The 18,485-nt window shown below is 31.7% G+C and overlaps 1 protein-coding gene across 3 annotated transcripts in view; it reads left to right on the forward strand.

The window, feature by feature from the left end:
* Nucleotides 1-18,485, forward strand: part of LOC127730170 (polycystic kidney disease protein 1-like 1) — a 278,069-nt gene that overhangs the window by 215,513 nt on the left and 44,071 nt on the right. For all 3 annotated transcript variants that reach the window (XM_052238430.1, XM_052238431.1, XM_052238432.1), the window contains one exon: nucleotides 1,926-2,020. In XM_052238430.1, the coding sequence (XP_052094390.1) occupies nucleotides 1,926-2,020 (95 nt within the window). The remainder of the gene's footprint in view (nucleotides 1-1,925; nucleotides 2,021-18,485) is intronic.

The raw sequence follows: 18,485 nt of genomic DNA on the forward strand, positions 1-18,485 counted from the left end.
GATCCTGGAATTCCTCAAGAAATCCAGCCTTTTGATCGATTTAGAGGTTACCAATTATATTAATAAAAGCTTTTTATCTCTCTTCTCTTTGGGAAATAAAATGTATCTTTAAGAATATGATATAAATCCTCAAGGCAATAATATTAATCATTCTGCAGAGTTATATGGGGAAGGAATCAATTGCTTATTAATTGTGTCTTGTTAAAGAAATGTCCCCAGATTTATATCTCTGTTGATTAATTGTGAGGTGTGATAACCTTCCCTGCAGGACAGTCAAAGAGGGTCGGCATAGGGTAATTTATTCTAATAAAGGAATGTTCTGAGATTTGTTTGTTTATTGATCAATTGTGATATATTGTTATCTTAAACGGATAGTAGCTACGATTTTCATTAAAATTATTTTTCTAATCTATATGCCGGATTTTGTACAAAAGGTTTATTTAGAATGAATAAAACCATCACTGTTTACTTTCCAATTAGCATTTAGAAGCTTTTTAACGTTTTACACCTAAATTTAATTCTTGTCTATAGACAAAAATTCGATGTTAAGCCAACCCTTATTCATATGACCTATGTTGACCTTAACTCCGCAGTTCCCAATGCGCAATCGCAAGTTGTCCCTCGAAGGGAAAATGTCGAACAGAGGAATGTTATCGCGGAAATGGAACGTGTGTTTACAGTTTCTGCGAGAAAAAGAAACAGTTAAGAGGTGCAGACAAGTTATTGTAAATTGAAAATAAATAACGGCGATGAGATCGGTCATTAGAATCATTTACAAACACCCGTCACGCAGATAAAGTCATTATATAAGCAGTCGACATTACGACGGTTTGCGAAATGTAAAAAACATTTCTGAACTTTTCGAATCCAGATCACATGAAAATAAATCGCGACGTGTTCAAATCATTATTGTCCAGAATATTTTTATAAATTTAAGAGCAGTGATCTCACAACTTAGAAGACATTAAAATCAACTTCTTACAATTTAATATTATTCTTTCGGTGTACCCTGCATGAAGGCCCCAATTCAATTCACAAACACGTGTATACGTTATCGGCATTGTTTTGTCATACAAATATAAAACAAGTGTATAATATCGCCATTGTTGGAGAACCTTGGGTTCGAATAATATGCAGGCATTTGGTATATTTTTTTGTTTACATAATTTGATAAATGGTTTCAAATATGTACGTTTAATCTAAAGAAATTGTCAAATACGTAAGAAAACAAAAGCACATGTTCATATTTATTTATATCTTGGTCATCTCACTCGCTGTGTCGGCAAAGTTCGGGAAGTAAACCCGATGCATAATTAATGAGATGAAAATGCACGCTACACGATATTAATTATCAATTATTAACACTTCTGTACTTTATATGAACATTCCACCGATCTTATTGTTAATTTAAAGTACATATCTTTGATTTTAGCAGCTTTAAAACTTGGTCATAATTTTGTCAAAATCGTAGCTACTATCCCTTTAACTATAGGACATTTATTTTATCTAGTCTTTGTTTTGAGTTTCGCTGATAGGTAAATGTATTCCAAATTATAAACAGTTAGTGGACTCTAAAAAGCTGATTTTATTCCAGGTATATTTTTTTATACATGGGTGAAATTATTCCATTTGATATGATGTTGATTTACGAAGCCATAAAGTCCTCTATTTGAAATGATTTGAATTAATGGTTTACTTTTCAATTAATACCTGTTTAGTCCAGTAGTTTTCTGTTCTGTAACATGGTGAATTCAGAAATTTTTGCAATGAGTTTATTATTGTGAACATTGAGAGTGGACAGGTGACGAAAAAAAGATAAAAAAAAACTTTTTTAAATTTTGATAATTGCAATAATTAATGCAAGCAAAAGATTTTAAACTGATAGTAGCAGAATTGATCTGAGTTTGTTGTATTTTTCCTTACAGTTACAACACACCACCCACTCCAAGTCAGTATATAAAGAGAGAGGTAATACAAGGCAATCATTTACAGATATTCCTTCCATCTGGATATTTGAATTGTAAGTTATTGCAAATATATTTTTGCACAGGTATTATTCAGACCTTGTGAACAGGTTGTTACAAAATACAAACATTTTCATAAAAAAGTTGTTTTCATTTCCATAATATACTTCATTAAAAAATGTAAAAAGTCTGTGGGCCAACACCGACATCTCGCTGTAATGTAGGGCACACATGAAAGCTATTCCATTACTGGCCTCAGTTATTTGTTGACTTATAAACATCTTTAAAAAGTATTGTTACTAACTAGTTGCTATTAACTGTATGGAAATGTTGCATTTATACAAGTCAAAATGACTTCTATGGTCCCCTTTTATTTCAAATTATATCAAATTCAAAGTTGACTAGCCAGAAATCAAAAGTTCTCTCAGTCAATGTTAATAGTATACTTATAGATCATCTATGGTATTTCAAACAAGAGGGGTTACTCAGCTACACGTGTTTGTTGCTGTTTTCCAAATACATTTTCTTTCTACTCGAGTGAGAAAACCCATATCACTTGAGTAGCGTGATATGGAAAATTATCAAACAGAAAGATCAAGGAAACTTTAAGAAAATAGTGATAATATCATTTACTGAATGTTTGATGTTTATTTATATTAAATTTTACTGAACAATTATCTAATTTTGTGTGAATATTTATTATACAGGACAATACTAACTTGCACTGCACGATGAAAGCATGTAGAATTAGTGACAAGTAATAAGCATGTATGAGTGGCTAGACTTCAACCGTTAGATGCAGGAGTAATACGGAGATCAAGAGCAAGATCAGAAGAAATGTATAAATGAATTTAACAGATTTTTCTGACAAATTTACAATTGTTATAATTTAAGAACTCATAACTTCCATAAATTTACGATCACACTATGCTGAAAGTTTGAAGTCATTTCTTAATTTGAGCTTTGGTAACTGAGCCAGACATCCAATATGATTTGACAAGAAATACTATTTTGACCCATAATAATGTCATAAAAATGTTGTCAGAATAAGTGGACTATTTCCCTTGTCATTAATGAAAGAAAAGGTCCATAAGATGTGTTTGGTTATTCGTGTCATTGGGTTGCTCCCACAACTATTATTCATATAAAAAAAATTAAATTGGTAGAATCTGTAAAATATTCAGTAGGAAAAATTGATAGAAAACAAATAACATCCTGATTAAATATGGGAAATAATTAATTTGTCAGAAAAGTCTGTTGCATAGAATAAATAATTTGATGAATCGGAAGTTTGATTGATTATTTATTAATTAATTATCAAGGTAAGTTAACAACAGGTAAGTGTCACAGATTGCAAACAGTTTTACTGCCATATCAATCTTTGTCAGCATTTGGAAGCTGTATATAAAGATTAAAAATTAATCATTTGATTTTTTGGGGTATAAACCTGAACCTGCATAGTTGCCATCTTGTTTGGCTGAGTCAGTCTATATTTGTCTAGCCAGTCAACAATTTGTTTTTGATTAGCATCAGCACATCTTATTTCCATGGAGATGATTTGGCCCCCACCCTCTCAGTCATGGTCTATTGACTGAATTGAAATTTTTGCATAGTTGACAAAGATCTATGTGAAATTTTTTAAGATACCATAGCAGTATTTTAGTTAAGTTTGAAAATAATTGTTGCTAAGAATTTGATCGAGTAAACATCTATTCAAGACTTAAAAACTCACAAATTTATCTGACAATGACATAGACTTCTGACCTCTTGAAGGAATTTGAGTCTAGTTATATGTTTCATAACAAGAAAGCCTCATTTATTATTTTATTGAAATTAAATATCTCAAGTCGATTTCAAGCAATATTAAATTCTCACAAGTTGTTAAACCAATTATTCTAATGACAAAAATGATAAATTCCTCGAAAATTTGTTCTTGTCTTTTACACCTAAACAGTTGTGACTTTTCAACATTTGTTGATCAACATCAGACTTTTTCAAGCTTTAGAATGAAATCAAATTTGACCAGAAGAGTAATCTTAGGTGAAACATGAAGTATTTTGTTTATTATTGAACAAATCACAAATTTCATTGCCAAGGGGGAAAAGTGGTCAATAGCCAATGTAATTGTTGCAATTTTCGTAACCTATGCAGAATAGGCGAACCAATTAATGCATTTTTCATTTCACCTTTTCATATAACACTGAGTGATACAAGAACTAGATAACAGGCCACAACCATAAGAGAATAAAAGTTAAAATAGGTACCTATGTATATCAATATCAATCAAGAGAGAATTATAAAAGACCACAAATAAATTTTGATAAAAAATAAACCAATTGTGATTCTACGTTTGTCATTTCTTCCTTGGGAATTAGTTTGGATAAGGCTACAGTTGTCAATAAATATGAGAGAAGATTTATAAAATGAATAATATGATGATTTTTATATAGTCTCCTTGTATGCTGTAACTATAAGAGTTAATTATACTCGATATCTAAAGATGTATTAGATTGCTGGTTATCTGAGGTTATCAAGACCCATTTCTTTTTAGACATTTAATTATAGTTGATATGATAGGTCATTGACCCAGGTCATTAGATATCAGAAGAAAAGGCAATTAGCCTAGTTGAATAGCTCAATGTAAACCTTTTATGACATTAGATTGCATTCTTACATAGGTCATAGTGGCTCTATCTTTTTTCTCCAAATAATTTTTGGGGTTTTATTAAACAAGAATTGTACTTTGCCATATCAAAAAGCAGAAGGAATATGAATGTGTGGGTATTTCTCAAAATACATCTGGGATTTCTATAAAGCCTTCATTTCCAAAAAGAATGACAAATTTACAATTTTCTAAGAGGGAAGTTCAATGTATAACTTTCCTATCATTTTATAAGTAAACAATAGTTGTCTTCATATGGGTTAATATTGGGAGGAGCTGCCCCTCTTAACTTGCCTCTGTCAACCTTTGATAAGATGGGCATGCTATAAATAGAATGGCTTTTGGGGTTATGTCAGCTAAAGAAACTGTGTGCAATCTGTTTGATTGTTGAAATTTGTTTTGTTTATTTCATTGTTGACTGAATTAGTTGAATATATTAGAAATAAAATATAACAGAATTATTTATTTGTTTGTTGTTTGTACTAACATGTTTGAAACATGCATGATTTTGTTAAAGGAATGCAAGCAGTGTCATAAGGACTCATTTCAAGTCAAAAATCATTATAGCTGAGGAGAGTAGATCATTTTGGCACTCAAAATATATAAATATAACATTATCAATTACTGTGGATTCAGAAATTATTGCTAGGTTTTTATTAATGCGAATAATGCGACTGTGTGAGTATCGTAATAATAAGAACTCGCATTCTGATATCTGATGCATATATCTGTATGCAACTTTTCCTGAAATCGCAAAATTTAATCTCGCATTTATGTCCATTCTTCAAAAATCGCAATAATAAATGCATGCAATAATTTCTGAATTTACAGTAGTGTAAAACAAACGAGGGTATAAAACAATAGAATTTTTTTTTTATAAAACTGGAATAAAACCAAGTTGAATAACCTGTAGTTGCTAATTTCTATGTCATTTGCTATCTGGTGGAGAGTTTAGTTCAAATGAAGTGGATGTAAGCAATTATAGGCAACTGTATGGCATTCAGCAATGAGAAAAACCCATAACGTATAGTGTCCTATAAAAGGCCCTGACACGAAAAATGTGAAAGAATTAAAACGAGAAAACCAACAGCCTAATTTATAACAAAACAATTTACAAATTCCCTTACCTGGGACAGTGGTGTAATAGCATAACATAAGAACATACTAAAAAAATCAGTAGCAATTGGCCTAACTCAAAAGATCGATGTGAGGCACAAAAGAACTAACATAAAAACAATAGACACAAAGCACCGAAATAAGAGTAATCGCAGTTACTGAAAGCCAGTTCAAAGTCAATTACAACTATTAAATAAATCATGTTCTCCCAAACATAAGTATCAGTCGGTACACATCCAACTGATTGTGTGAAGACGTCATAAACAGTCTGAGAAATGCATGACCTTATGCAATGTCAAAATATAAGTAAACTGTATTGACAGGATGTAGAATAGTATTCATTTGACAGTTCCTTAGAGGTTTGTTCTCTCCAAAAAAAAAACATGATACAAAGAAATATGGGATGAGGGATCCTACAACAAATAAAAGGGTGAAAAGAACAAACAGCTATTACTAACAATATGACTAAAAGAAGTTCATTGAGACAGCAACCATGCAAGGTTTTAGGTAAAATGAACAAATGGAGCTGACCATCAACAATGAGCAGGTGTCTACACTGAGTAGCTCTAAATTATTCAGTTTCTAGGATTTTCATTCACTGGAATCAAATATCCATTTGATATAATGGCTTTCACATATACCTTGTATATCGGAGTTCATAGGTTTAAATTCTTGCTGGTCAAACTTAGCTATTTAACTGATTTGTTGCGTCACCAAAGCATAAAACACATTATTGGAGCAAAACTGTTTTTGCTTGAGATAAGAATGTGGTGTTTGGATTTGATGTAATCAAAAAAAGGGACACTAATAAAACCATTGCAAAAAAAAAAAGACCATGATTATGCAAAACGCTGTCAACAAAATACGATATTGAAAACTGAAGATTGAGCAACATGAGCTCCAATGTTAGTTTTTAAGCATTCACACTCATTTTCTCAACTCAAAATTTTGGGCAACACAAGGCAAAACAATACCCAGAAGAAACATTGTGATATCATCATACAGTCCTTAACGACTGGCAAGTGTGTCAAACCCTAAATAACACTTAAGAAGAGACAATTTGTTCATTAATTTGACACAAGAAATCTTGACTTTGGACAGGTGCATTAATATGTTGCATGGTTGAACTAGTATTTGAGTAATCAAACATAAAAATAAGGAGATGTGGTATGATTGCCACCAAAGTTCAAATGAAGTGGATGTAAACAATTATAGGCAACCGTAAAACCTTCAACAATGAGAAAAACCCATACTGTATGGTCGGCTATAAAAGGCCCAGACATGAAAAATATGAAACAATTCAATTAAGAAAATTAACGGCCTAATTTATAACAAAACAATTTACGAAAAACAAATATGACAGACATGAACTAACGACAACCACTGAACTACAGGCTCCTGACTTTGGACAGGCACATAAAGAATGTGGCGGGGTTAATCATGTCTGTGAGCGCTCAACCCTCCCCTTAACCTGGGACAGTGGTGTAACAGTACAACATAAGAACAAACTATAAAAATCAGTTGAAATAGGCTTAACTCATCAGATGGATACAAATAGAAATACATCTTACAAAAACAAAGAGTGGACGTGGACAGGTACTTGTACATCCACACAACAAAAAGACACTAAGTACAGATCTGAGAGTACATGCAGTTACTGACAGCTAGTTCAAAGCTAATAACAACAATGATGTTTATCATGATCTGAAAATACAAAAGGTACATAGAGGATCATAAAAATAAAGTTAAGTTCCACTAGATCAATGAAGTGCTTACAATATGATTTATCATCTGGATAAAGTTTTGTAATTAGTGGTTGAAGGCCATGTAATTGTCACTTGAACAAGAATGTTATGACACCAAAATATACAAGCCGGTAATTATCCCCAAAAAGTCAAATGAGGATGAGGCTTGAGTATGAATGAATGCGGTGATCTGTTAACTGGTTATTGACACTTTTATCACTTAGGTACTTCAAAATATTCCAACAATTAATATTTGTATGTTCTGATTTAACAGATATGATGATTAACAAATAAATTTTGAGGAAATGAGAGAGCCGAATGGAAAAAAAGAACACATTTAAATGGATGCCATCATGAGTTCTGAGTTTGAATATCCCTTTGGTATCTAATTCGCCTCTCTTTTTTAAAGGTTCAAGTTTTGGGGAAAAACGCATTTGTTGTACGAAATTAAAACAAGAACATTTTGACTGAAAAGAGAGGAGAAAGATACCAAAGGGACATTCAAACTCATAAATTGAAAATAAACTGACAATGTCATGACTTAAAAAAAAAAGACCAAAAGACAAACAACAGTATACAAAACACAACATAGAAAGCTTAAGACTGAGCAACACAAACCCCACCAAAAACTGGGGGATGATCTCCGGTGCTCCAGAAGGGTAAGCAAATCCTGCTCCATAAGTGGCACAAGTCCTGTTGCTTGTGTAAGTACAAACCTGGTGACAAGTCTTATTGGGCAGGTCACATTTGAGGAAAGAGGATAGAATTGTAGTTACGACATTTGGAACATATCCGTCGTCATCTGTGAAGCAAATTAATCTGACCTGAAGTACATAAGATATATGTCAACAGTCTAAATGCTGTCATACTTGGATATGGTATTCAAAAGGGCAAAATGTAGAAAGTTGAAGACGGAGATATAATACTCTGTGTCCTGCATCTTATAGCTTTGTCATTGGGTTCATTTGTGCATCAACACTTGTTAAGCTACTCAAGTATAAGTGAAGTTAGCATGTATTGAAACGCAGTGTATAGAAAAAAAAAATTAAAATATTTCTGTCAAAATTTTATAAAGGGGAGAAGATAGTAAGGGGGCAATCAAAAACAATTAAGTTGAAGAAATAGAAATTGAAAAGTCCAGAAAAAACTACCAATTGAACAACACTAATCCCATCAAAAACTAAGGTGAACTTGGGTGCTCTGGGAGGGGACACATATGTAAACTGTAAATTACGAAATTATTGCGATTTTCAAAGAATAGACAAAAATGCAAGATTAATTAATGTGATTTCAGGAAAATCTGCATACAGATATATGGATCAGATATCAGGATGTGAGTTTTTATACGGCCGCAAAAAATTTTGCAATTGTATATTGGTATCACATCGTCGTCAGCGTCGTCCGAAGACATTTGGTTTCTGGACAATAACTTTAGTAAATGTAAAAAGAAATCTATGAAATATAAACACAAGGTTTATAACCTCAAAAGGAAGGTTGGGGTTGATTTTGGGGGTTATAGTCATAACAGTTTAGGAATTAGGGGCCAAAAAGGGCCCAAATAAGCATTTTTCTAGTTTCCAGACAATAACGTGTGGAACTGTGTATGGACCTCTCTGAAATTATACCACAAGTTTCTAAACCACAAAGGGATGGTTAGGATTGGCTTTGGGGGGTTAAGGCTCAAACCGTTTAAGAATGGGCAAAAAAGGGGGGAAAACGAGGGTTTCCTGGTTAATAGACAATTAAAAAAAAGTACAATGTTATGTTTGGATTACCTCCCTTACACTGCTTTTAAATTATGTACTAGTATAAAGAAATGTTTTATGGTCTTGAGGTGATTAGCTGTCAATTTATTTTTAGAAGTTACTATTTAAAAATGCTGATTAAGGAATATTCATTTTAGTCATGATTATGTATCTCATTTTCTATTTTAAGACCTTTATGATGTATTTAAATGGGTAATTATGGTTGAAAACTCCATGTGAAATTTGAATTGGGATTATGACCATATCTTGAAGGAAAGAATTTTTTTTTGGAAAAGGGGGGGGGGGGGGGTTAAAAAGAAATTGAAATTGTGAGGGGGGGGGGGGGGACAATTTTTTCTCATTTCAGATATGAAAAAGCAAATTACTTCAAATATTTTTTGGCAAAAAAAAGGGGGGTACATTTTTTTTGGTTTTTTTTTTTTTGGGAGGGGGGTCAATTCGCAACAGGATAGTGTATTGCACAAAAGCAAAAAAAAAAAGGGTGGGTAAATTTTTTTTGGGGGGGTTGGGGGTGGGGGGGTGTCAATTCGCAACAGCATAGTGTATTGCACAAAAGCAAAAAATTGAATATAACCAATTCTAAGTTCTTTGACTACAGTTATTCTGTGTGAGAAACCTATTATGTGTCAAATATTTAATTACAATCCAAATTCAGACCTGTATCAAGCGCGAATAGTGTGTCCATTTTTGCCCCAACTGTTCAGGGTTGGACCTCTGCGGTTGTATCCAGCTGTGCTCGACGAAGCAATTTATTATTATTGCGATACTCACCCAGTCGCATTATTCGCAATAATAAAAACCTCGCTATAATTTCTGAATTTACAGTACTTTATTGTGTAGCTAATAATTTCACATTGTAAATATATGAATACAAGAAAATAATGTGTATGGTAATGAAGTAGGAATCCAACGACATTAAAAAAAACAAAAAGACATTTTGATGTCAAGATATGTGTAAGCATGTTTTAAAGTAGGTGATTTAATTTATCGGGGTAAATTGGGGTCTCCTACGATGAAGGGAGACGTGAGGTTTTAATAAGATTTCTCAATCTTGCTATGGATTTTGTTCTCTTACAACCTTGTGGTCTAAGTAGTTAACAACAGTGATCACTAGCCAATAAAAACTGGCTGCCTTGATATAGCCAAGAGTGCTGAAAATTCTTCGACATGGCTTTTGATATTTGGTCAGCACCTCGGGAGAATGTGTCTAGTAGCATTGAAGATGACCTATGACCTTCAAAGTCAAATAAGTGATTTGCATGTGTCCACCCAAAAACTATTTATATTCTTGCCTGCCATGGCAAAACCTTTTGAGTTGGCACCTGGCTGAGGATTTCCCCTGAGGGTTATGCCCACCCTCTCATATTATGAATTGTTGAATATTTTAAAAAGATTAAGATCCCAACCCTTAAATCTTATGTTTTCTTTATTTCCTTGATATAAGACCTGTCAATTCACCATATGTTTTGTCCCAAGGGGACATTCCCCACCCCAACATATCATTAATTGTAAAATATCTTAAAATCTGTTCATATCCCCACCCCTAAACCATATAAATGTTTAATTGCCTAGTTTAGAACTTCCTAGTCTAGTATAGGTTATGCTATTTGGGGACCTGCCCCATCCCTTTCGTAGTCTTGAAAACTGTTAAATGAATTGGTTACCACTACAACTTCATGAGAGTTAATAACATTGATTTTCATCAATTTCCTGTCATTGTTTTGTCCAAAATATTTAATAGAGGAAGAGGGAAAATCAGTATGACTAGTAAAAGTAAAAGTTCAATGATAAGTTAGTATTGATATTAAAAGACCTCAGAACAAAAAGGGATGTTTAGATCCCCAAGCCCGAAGGTATCTTAGATAATTTTTTTTGCCTGAAATGACAAGGAAAAATGCACAAACAGGTTTGTAAGATATATAATATTGTTAAAGAAATATGAAAATAAGGAAAAAATAGAATAAACCCTAGTTAATAAAATGAACTGGTAAGTTTGATGAATGAAAGGGTTGTATCTCAAACTAAAAATTCTTGAAAAAAAACCCAAAAGCAAACATTTTAGGAAAAACTTTCAACACATATCAATAGGTTTAAGTCATTTATTCACGTCAGATATAAAGTTTGTATGGTCATAAGTATACAGCATAGCTGAACCTAGTATAAAAAGGTTTCTCTAATTATTCAAATATATATAAAAGAAGCCATTAGGCAGTTCAAGTTAGCTAGATGTCGAAATGAAATATTGTTTACAGTCATGCAATAAGATATTTGAGTCAATGATCTTTCTCGAAGTACATGTATCTGGAGCCATAGGAAATACAGGATCAGTGATTGTGGAATTGATGCCGACAGAAAGTTGACGTGATATTGTGACAGTACATTCTTGATGGAAGTTGATCGAAATGAACATCCTGATTGCCGAGGATAAAAGTCATTATTGGTTGTCTAGAAAAGTTTAATCAAGCTAAAAAGCTTTTGAAATCTAATTACTCTTTCTCGTTGTTTTACGGCTGATAACCAGTTGAAAAGATAATCTTGGTAACTTTGGTCACAGAAGTCATTAAAAACAAGTTTCAATTTCACAATTGTATGTTATTTTCTTAATGATTATGAATTTAAGTGATTAGACATTGTTTTCTATCATGCTCATTTGGGTTTATTTTTGGTTTCTGATATATAGAAGATTTGATGTCAGTTTGTATAACATTATTCTTTCTTGGTTATTTGACAGGGATTTCTATCTAGTCTTTAGGCTATTTTCATAGATTTGTAAAGGAATGCTCAATTAATATAATTATGAAAAGAAAATTTAAGCTTTGAAATAAATCTTCCTTGCAGAAAGTTCCAGGATATTAAATTCTGTATTTTTTGCCTGCAACTATATAGAGTCAGATTTTTAAAATTCTTGCTTTAGTTTCAAAATATTTTGAGAAGGAGAAAAAAGTTGTGGCAAAGTAAAGCTAATGAAATATGAATCAACTCCATTCTTCATATTATCAGCAGAGTTTGACTACCTTAAAAGGGCTGCAAGACTTATTTTAGATGCTGATCCATTTTCATCATCAGCTCCACTGATTGGGTGGAGTAGAGAACTGAATCTTGTACCACAAATCTGTTTTGATGCAGAAATGCCTTAAGAACGAAGCCCCTGTATATCTCACTGAAAAATTTAAAGAAATGCCAGAAATAAACCAATATTGTTTGAGGAATGCGTCTTGCAAAAATTTACAAGTTCCAAAAGCCAAAACAGAGCTGTATAAGAAATCTTTTATATATTCAGGATCTATTTTATGGAATAACTTACCAATATCCCTGAAAAAATCAACCTCAAGTACAAGCTCATTCAAAAAAGATTTTAAAAATTACTTGTTGGAACATTAAGAAGCTGTGTAATTTTATATGTATAATAATTTTCACACACTTACTCAAACTTAAGATATTGTTGAGGTAATTTGAATGATGCCAAAACTATATGAATTTGTAATTTTTACCTGTTTTGAAAATTGTATATTTCATAACAATTTTTTATTTCATTTTTTCATATATGTGTGTTTGTTTGATATTTTGTAATTGTTTGTTATATTTCATTGTATTTCATGAGGGCCTCAGGGAAGATTAGTTTTATAGCTAATTGTGTAACCCTCTTTAAATAAAGAATTATTATTATTATTATTATTATTACAACTTACAAAATATGCCCATTTTTCTCTTCTTTATATTTAAGCACCCCACTACACTCGATTCTTTATTTTTGGGCCAATTTTTCTATTCTTTTTTTTCTTTTCCCTTTATTTTGTACTGTTTGCCCATTATTCACTATTCTGCAAACTCCATCCACACCCTCTTGCATGGGTAACTACAAAGTATATAGTTTTCAATGAAGCCACAGTTAATAACAGTTCCAGATTTGTTGTTGTATACTAAGTTTAAAATGATGAAGTATTGAATACTAGTAGTATTTACAAATATAACTTTTGTGTGGTTATTACATATTTTTTTAAAGATGTAAAGTCTGGTGGAGAGTTATGTCTTATTGGCAATCACACCACATCTTCTTATTTTTATATTGTACCCTAAGAATGTTACAAATTTAATAAGACTTTCATTAAGATATTAACCATATCCTTTGAGAACAGACATTATAACTTGGCAATCAAATTTAAGACTTGAAACAGTATTCTTAGACAAAAATTCCTGTAATACACTTATGATCATTGGTGAATTCTATATATCTTGCAACAAATCTTTCAAATATCCATGTGAATGTCTATTTATGTGCAAATAAGAAACTTTATGGGACTATTGCATTAGGCATCAGTTGGTTCAATCCAGTTTTCAGCTTACATCAAAATTACATAACATGAACAAATTCCTAGATTGAATATACAAATATGTAAGATTTATAACAAATAAATTAACACAATTCCTCAATTTTTTTTATGGCTTTCAATAATAACAATAAAATTAACTAGGTTTAAAAATTACTACATGGAAGGCTTTAACAGTAAAGTCCAAGTAATTGGAGGTGTCTGAGAAAACATGTAATTTTTGGGATGCTGATAAAATTGTTTGAGAATCATCCAAATACATGTATGCCCAAAATGTATAGAATGCTTATTCATTAAAAAATTAACTTTTCATCCACTATTGTTATTAAAGAAATATAGTGAAATTGAACTTTTTGACATCACAGGTACCCATTTACTTGGTAAGAGTATATGCATGTGTGACTCGAGAGTCTTAAAAAGTGACAACCTATGTCTATATTTGAAAGAATTGTCATAGTTTTACCTTCATTTTTTGAAGGCTTGTAGCTATGTTCTAGGAACTTGACAGTTGCGTAATGATGTAAACATTCTTCTTTGATGAAGGTAAAGCTGTTCAAAAGCAAAGTGGTTAAATTTTGATTAGCAACTTGTGGAGTACTGACGCCATACACCCCTTTGATAAAAAAAATCATTTATTGGCATTAAATTGTCAAAAAAATTATAATTTATAAGTTATTAGTTTAGTAAGAAAATTTTCCAACTAAAAGCTAAAAACCTTTCAACAATTTTACCAATTATTAATGTGCAGGTCACTAACCTTAATTCATATTGAGAATTTCTGTTATTAACTGCTTGTTCAAATGAAGCTGATTAAGTTAATTTACGCTCAGGCTTTGGCACTTACCAATGAAAACATCAGATTGGTCCTTAACCTATGTTTCCATTGTCTTGTAGAGAAAGAAGGGGAAGATATTACCATTGTTTACTGTCTAATAGAAGATACATTGAACAGCATTTTTACATGAAGATAATTCTTCAAACATAGCTATTAAAGTTGCAACATTCTAAAAAAAAACAACAGGAAACCCAATTAACTTTATAAGCAAAATGCTCAAACTGTGACTGAAATTTGGTCATTGCAAATGCTGATAAAATATTTTGAAAATGAAATGTCCTATTTAAACTAAGCTTATGAATTATCACAAAGGATAATTTAGAGTAGGTTAGATGTAACATTACCATATAGATAATCTTGTCCTATTTTCTACATTTCACTTTGTCATAAATTTTGCTCTTTAAAAACATTGAAATCACACATTTTCTTTGACCAGTCACCACAAAAAGGAGTAGGCCCTGAGTAAGACCTCTTTTTGGCCCTATAATATAGTATTTTTACAAATTTGTTAAAATGTAAACTTTAAGCTATATTGGAAAGTAGAATACTTCTGTAAATTAGATATGGGGCAGTAGGATTTTTTGAGGACTAACTATCTATTTTCATTGTTGCTACCCATGGCTATTCTTTGAAGGCTTAAATTTATTTTGGTACACAATTGTTTCCTGTTTTTTGTGTTGCAGATGATAATTTTATATCAAAGCAAATCATTGCAGAGAAAGGTTTTTCTTAATTGTACCTCCAAATATTTTTGAACACAAAGTGAAAGCATTTTTTTTTAAATATATAACATGTGTACCAGTAATTACTTTTTTTCATGCCACCATCTCATTATATAGAAGAAATTTCATTAGCAGTAATTAATTTAGCTGTAAAAAACATTATATCTTTGGAAGTTTTTCTACCTGTAGCATGATAAATGGATGTGACATTACATTAATCTGACCATAGAACCTTTCTCTTGATAGATAGATTCAACCTTGAGTACTTTGGATATAAATTATCTAATGTGTATTAAGTAAGGTCATAACACAGGTTTATATATTCTTTATTCCAAAAGTAAATTTTTTTTATAGGTATCAGTACAATCAATATTATAGTAGGCATTTAATAGGACAATTTAGTAATTCATTAATGCAATTTTACAATTGCTTCAAAAATAATTACTCAATTCAAATTACTGTGGATTCATTATTTTTCGTTGGATACCAATTTTCGTGGATTTCTTTGGTTCAGAGTAACCACGAATTTAAATGTTCAACGAATTATAAATTTTCATTTGGCTTGTATGGAGACTTTGGCAAATTCATGAAATTAAATATCCATGAAAGTGTAAGTTTTCCTCAATCCACAAAAAATTGGTACCCACGAAAATAATTGGAATCCACAGTAACTACTTAAAGCGATTTTTGTAAGGAAACAGTTATGAAATTGTTGTTGGACTGATAATGATCTGTTGATGATAATCGGCATAAATTTTATTGTCATTAAGTAGAAACAAGAGGCAATAATTGGTTGACTGCTTAGTTTGTATTGTATAAGATTGAGAATGGAAATGGGGAATGTGTCAAAGAGACAACAACCTGACCAAAGAGCAGAAAACAGCCGAAGGCCACCAATGGGTCTTCAACACAGTTTATTTGCTAACAATGTATGTCCACTAGTCCGGTTTTGTCCCAAGCGTTGTGGGGGACATAGAAATACTGTAAGTCTGTCCCTCCTGTCTTGTAAGCGCTCTCACATGTACAACTCTTGCTAGATTTTTATCAAATTTATATTAAAGGTTTATATCAGTGATGTTTCTGACAAGTTTGAAAATCAGTGCCAATCGATTTATTTTTAAAAGGGTTATGCCCCATGGAAATATTAATTATACATATGTTATGTAGAAAATTGCATTGCAAGTGCTCTCATGTGAACAATTCTTGCCAGATTTTTATCAAATTTACACGAGCAATTGAATTATAATTGCTCTCAAGCCTTCATTTCTCTAAGATATGTATAACAAATTTTTTTTTTAGTTATTTCCAGGAAGTTGGAAAGATAAAATATGTGCAAGACGGGGGACATTGGAACTCTGTTCTTTTATTGTTAATTGAAATCAAAGGTGTAAAAAATCACTTACTTCTCAGATAACAGCTGTTTTAATTAAATTTTCTCTCAGGTTTTGGCCTCAGCTAAGTATGGTCTTAAGCTGAAGCAAAACAGTTGTTTATCAAAATCTACCCTTAGGCAATAGCTTAAGGTTCGAATGGTCTTGAGGTGAAGCAAAAAAGCTGTTTATCAAAATCTACCTTTAGGCAATTACTTTGGGTAAGAATGGTCTTGAGGTGAAGCAAAACAGTTGTTTATCAAAATCTACCTTCAGGCAATAGCTTTGGGTAAGAATGGTCTTGAGGTGAAGCAAAACAGCCATTTATCAAAATCTACCTTCAGGCAAAAGCTTTGGGTAAGAATATCTGGAGGTCATGCAAACAGCAAAAAGCAAACAGCTGTTTATCGAATTCTTCCCTCTGACTATGGCTTTAGGTAAGAATATCTTGAGGTCAAGCAAAACAGCTATTTATCGAAATCTACCCTCAGGCTATGTTCTTGGGTAAGTGTAGTCCTCAGGTGATGCGAAACAGCTGTTAATTAAAATTCACTCTCTGACTTAAGCTTAAGGTTTATCTGGTCTTCAGGTGAAGAAAAACAGCTGGTGTCTTAGCACAGACTGAGCACACAGTTGCTACTTAACAAATGACAAGAAGGTTTGAACCTCTGCCCAAATATTGATTGCCAAAGTTATCTTCATAGATAAATGTTGACTGACTACTTTTAGAGCACTGCATTTTCTTTGCCACATTACTGAAGAGCAAAATCTCTAGTTAAAAGAATAGAAACAGTTTAATGCTTCTATTTGATAAAGTATATTGTTGGTTTTGCTATAAAACGTTTTACAATCGGATTATGACAGATCTTGTATGGATGTAGTCAGGAGATGTCCATATAGTAGAACTAATTTAATTAGTCAGTAACAGCTAGATTCATTTCTTACAAATTATTGTCTCCTTCAGGCATTAACACCAATTATAGATTGTATTGTATTATTAATGTGTTGGATTCTATTGAAAATTTATAAGGGACAATGCCCTTTTGAAGAACGGCCTAGGCATAAAATATAATAATTGTCATATCACTTGGGTTGTAAAGAAGCAATAATAAAAGGCAGAAATTTCCTGTCAATTATAAAAAAAATTTATATAAAATCCTGACGTTTTTATTGATATTGAATTCTTGTTGTGTAAAAAAAATTATTTTGATATTATTTTAAGAATGATAGTTGATTTGATAATGATAGGGAAAGACATTAAAACTGTATAGAAGCAACATATATGATAGAGCTAATTCTATTTTTCACTTATCATGACAAAGGCTGAAAAAGACTAAAGCCACATATTAAATTATGATTTAGATAATTATCGCTCATTACAACATGGAGCAGGACATGGAAATATCTGACATCCATCAGGTCTTGTAAGCTCTCTAACACCTACATTTCTTGTCAGATTTTTGTTAAATTTATAACAAAGATGTATATCAGTATTGTGTCTGATAATTTCAAATATTAGCACCAATCAACTGTTTTAAAGGGAGGTATGCACATTCTATGGAAATATGTGTTATTGCTAATATGTACTTAGATATGAGTAAATGTCTTGCCCAAAGAGATGTTCCAATGTGGGTTTACTATCTGATCAATGAGCTGAAAGTGTAGTAAATACATTTTTGATATACCCATTTGGTAACAATTTTGTTTGTCATCAGTAGTTATAAGTAAATTGTATAGAACATTTTAAAAATCACTGTAAAAAATTGTTCTTATATATAATACCTTAAAAAAAATTGAAATTTTACTTGACTGGCATGTACCTTTATTATTCATGGTAAAATTTGATCTAGGTAATAATCAAATGAGGAATTCAGCTGTAGTTGTATTTTAAAGGACCAAATACTAGCTCTTAATTTAACCCTTTTTCCTTGTTTTAACTGAAGAAACATCGTATAAACCAAAAAGAACAGTTTAGCT

The sequence above is a fragment of the Mytilus californianus genome, unplaced genomic scaffold (assembly GCF_021869535.1).
Source record: "Mytilus californianus isolate M0D057914Y unplaced genomic scaffold, xbMytCali1.0.p SCAF_2, whole genome shotgun sequence".
Lineage (NCBI taxonomy): Eukaryota > Metazoa > Mollusca > Bivalvia > Mytilida > Mytilidae > Mytilus > Mytilus californianus.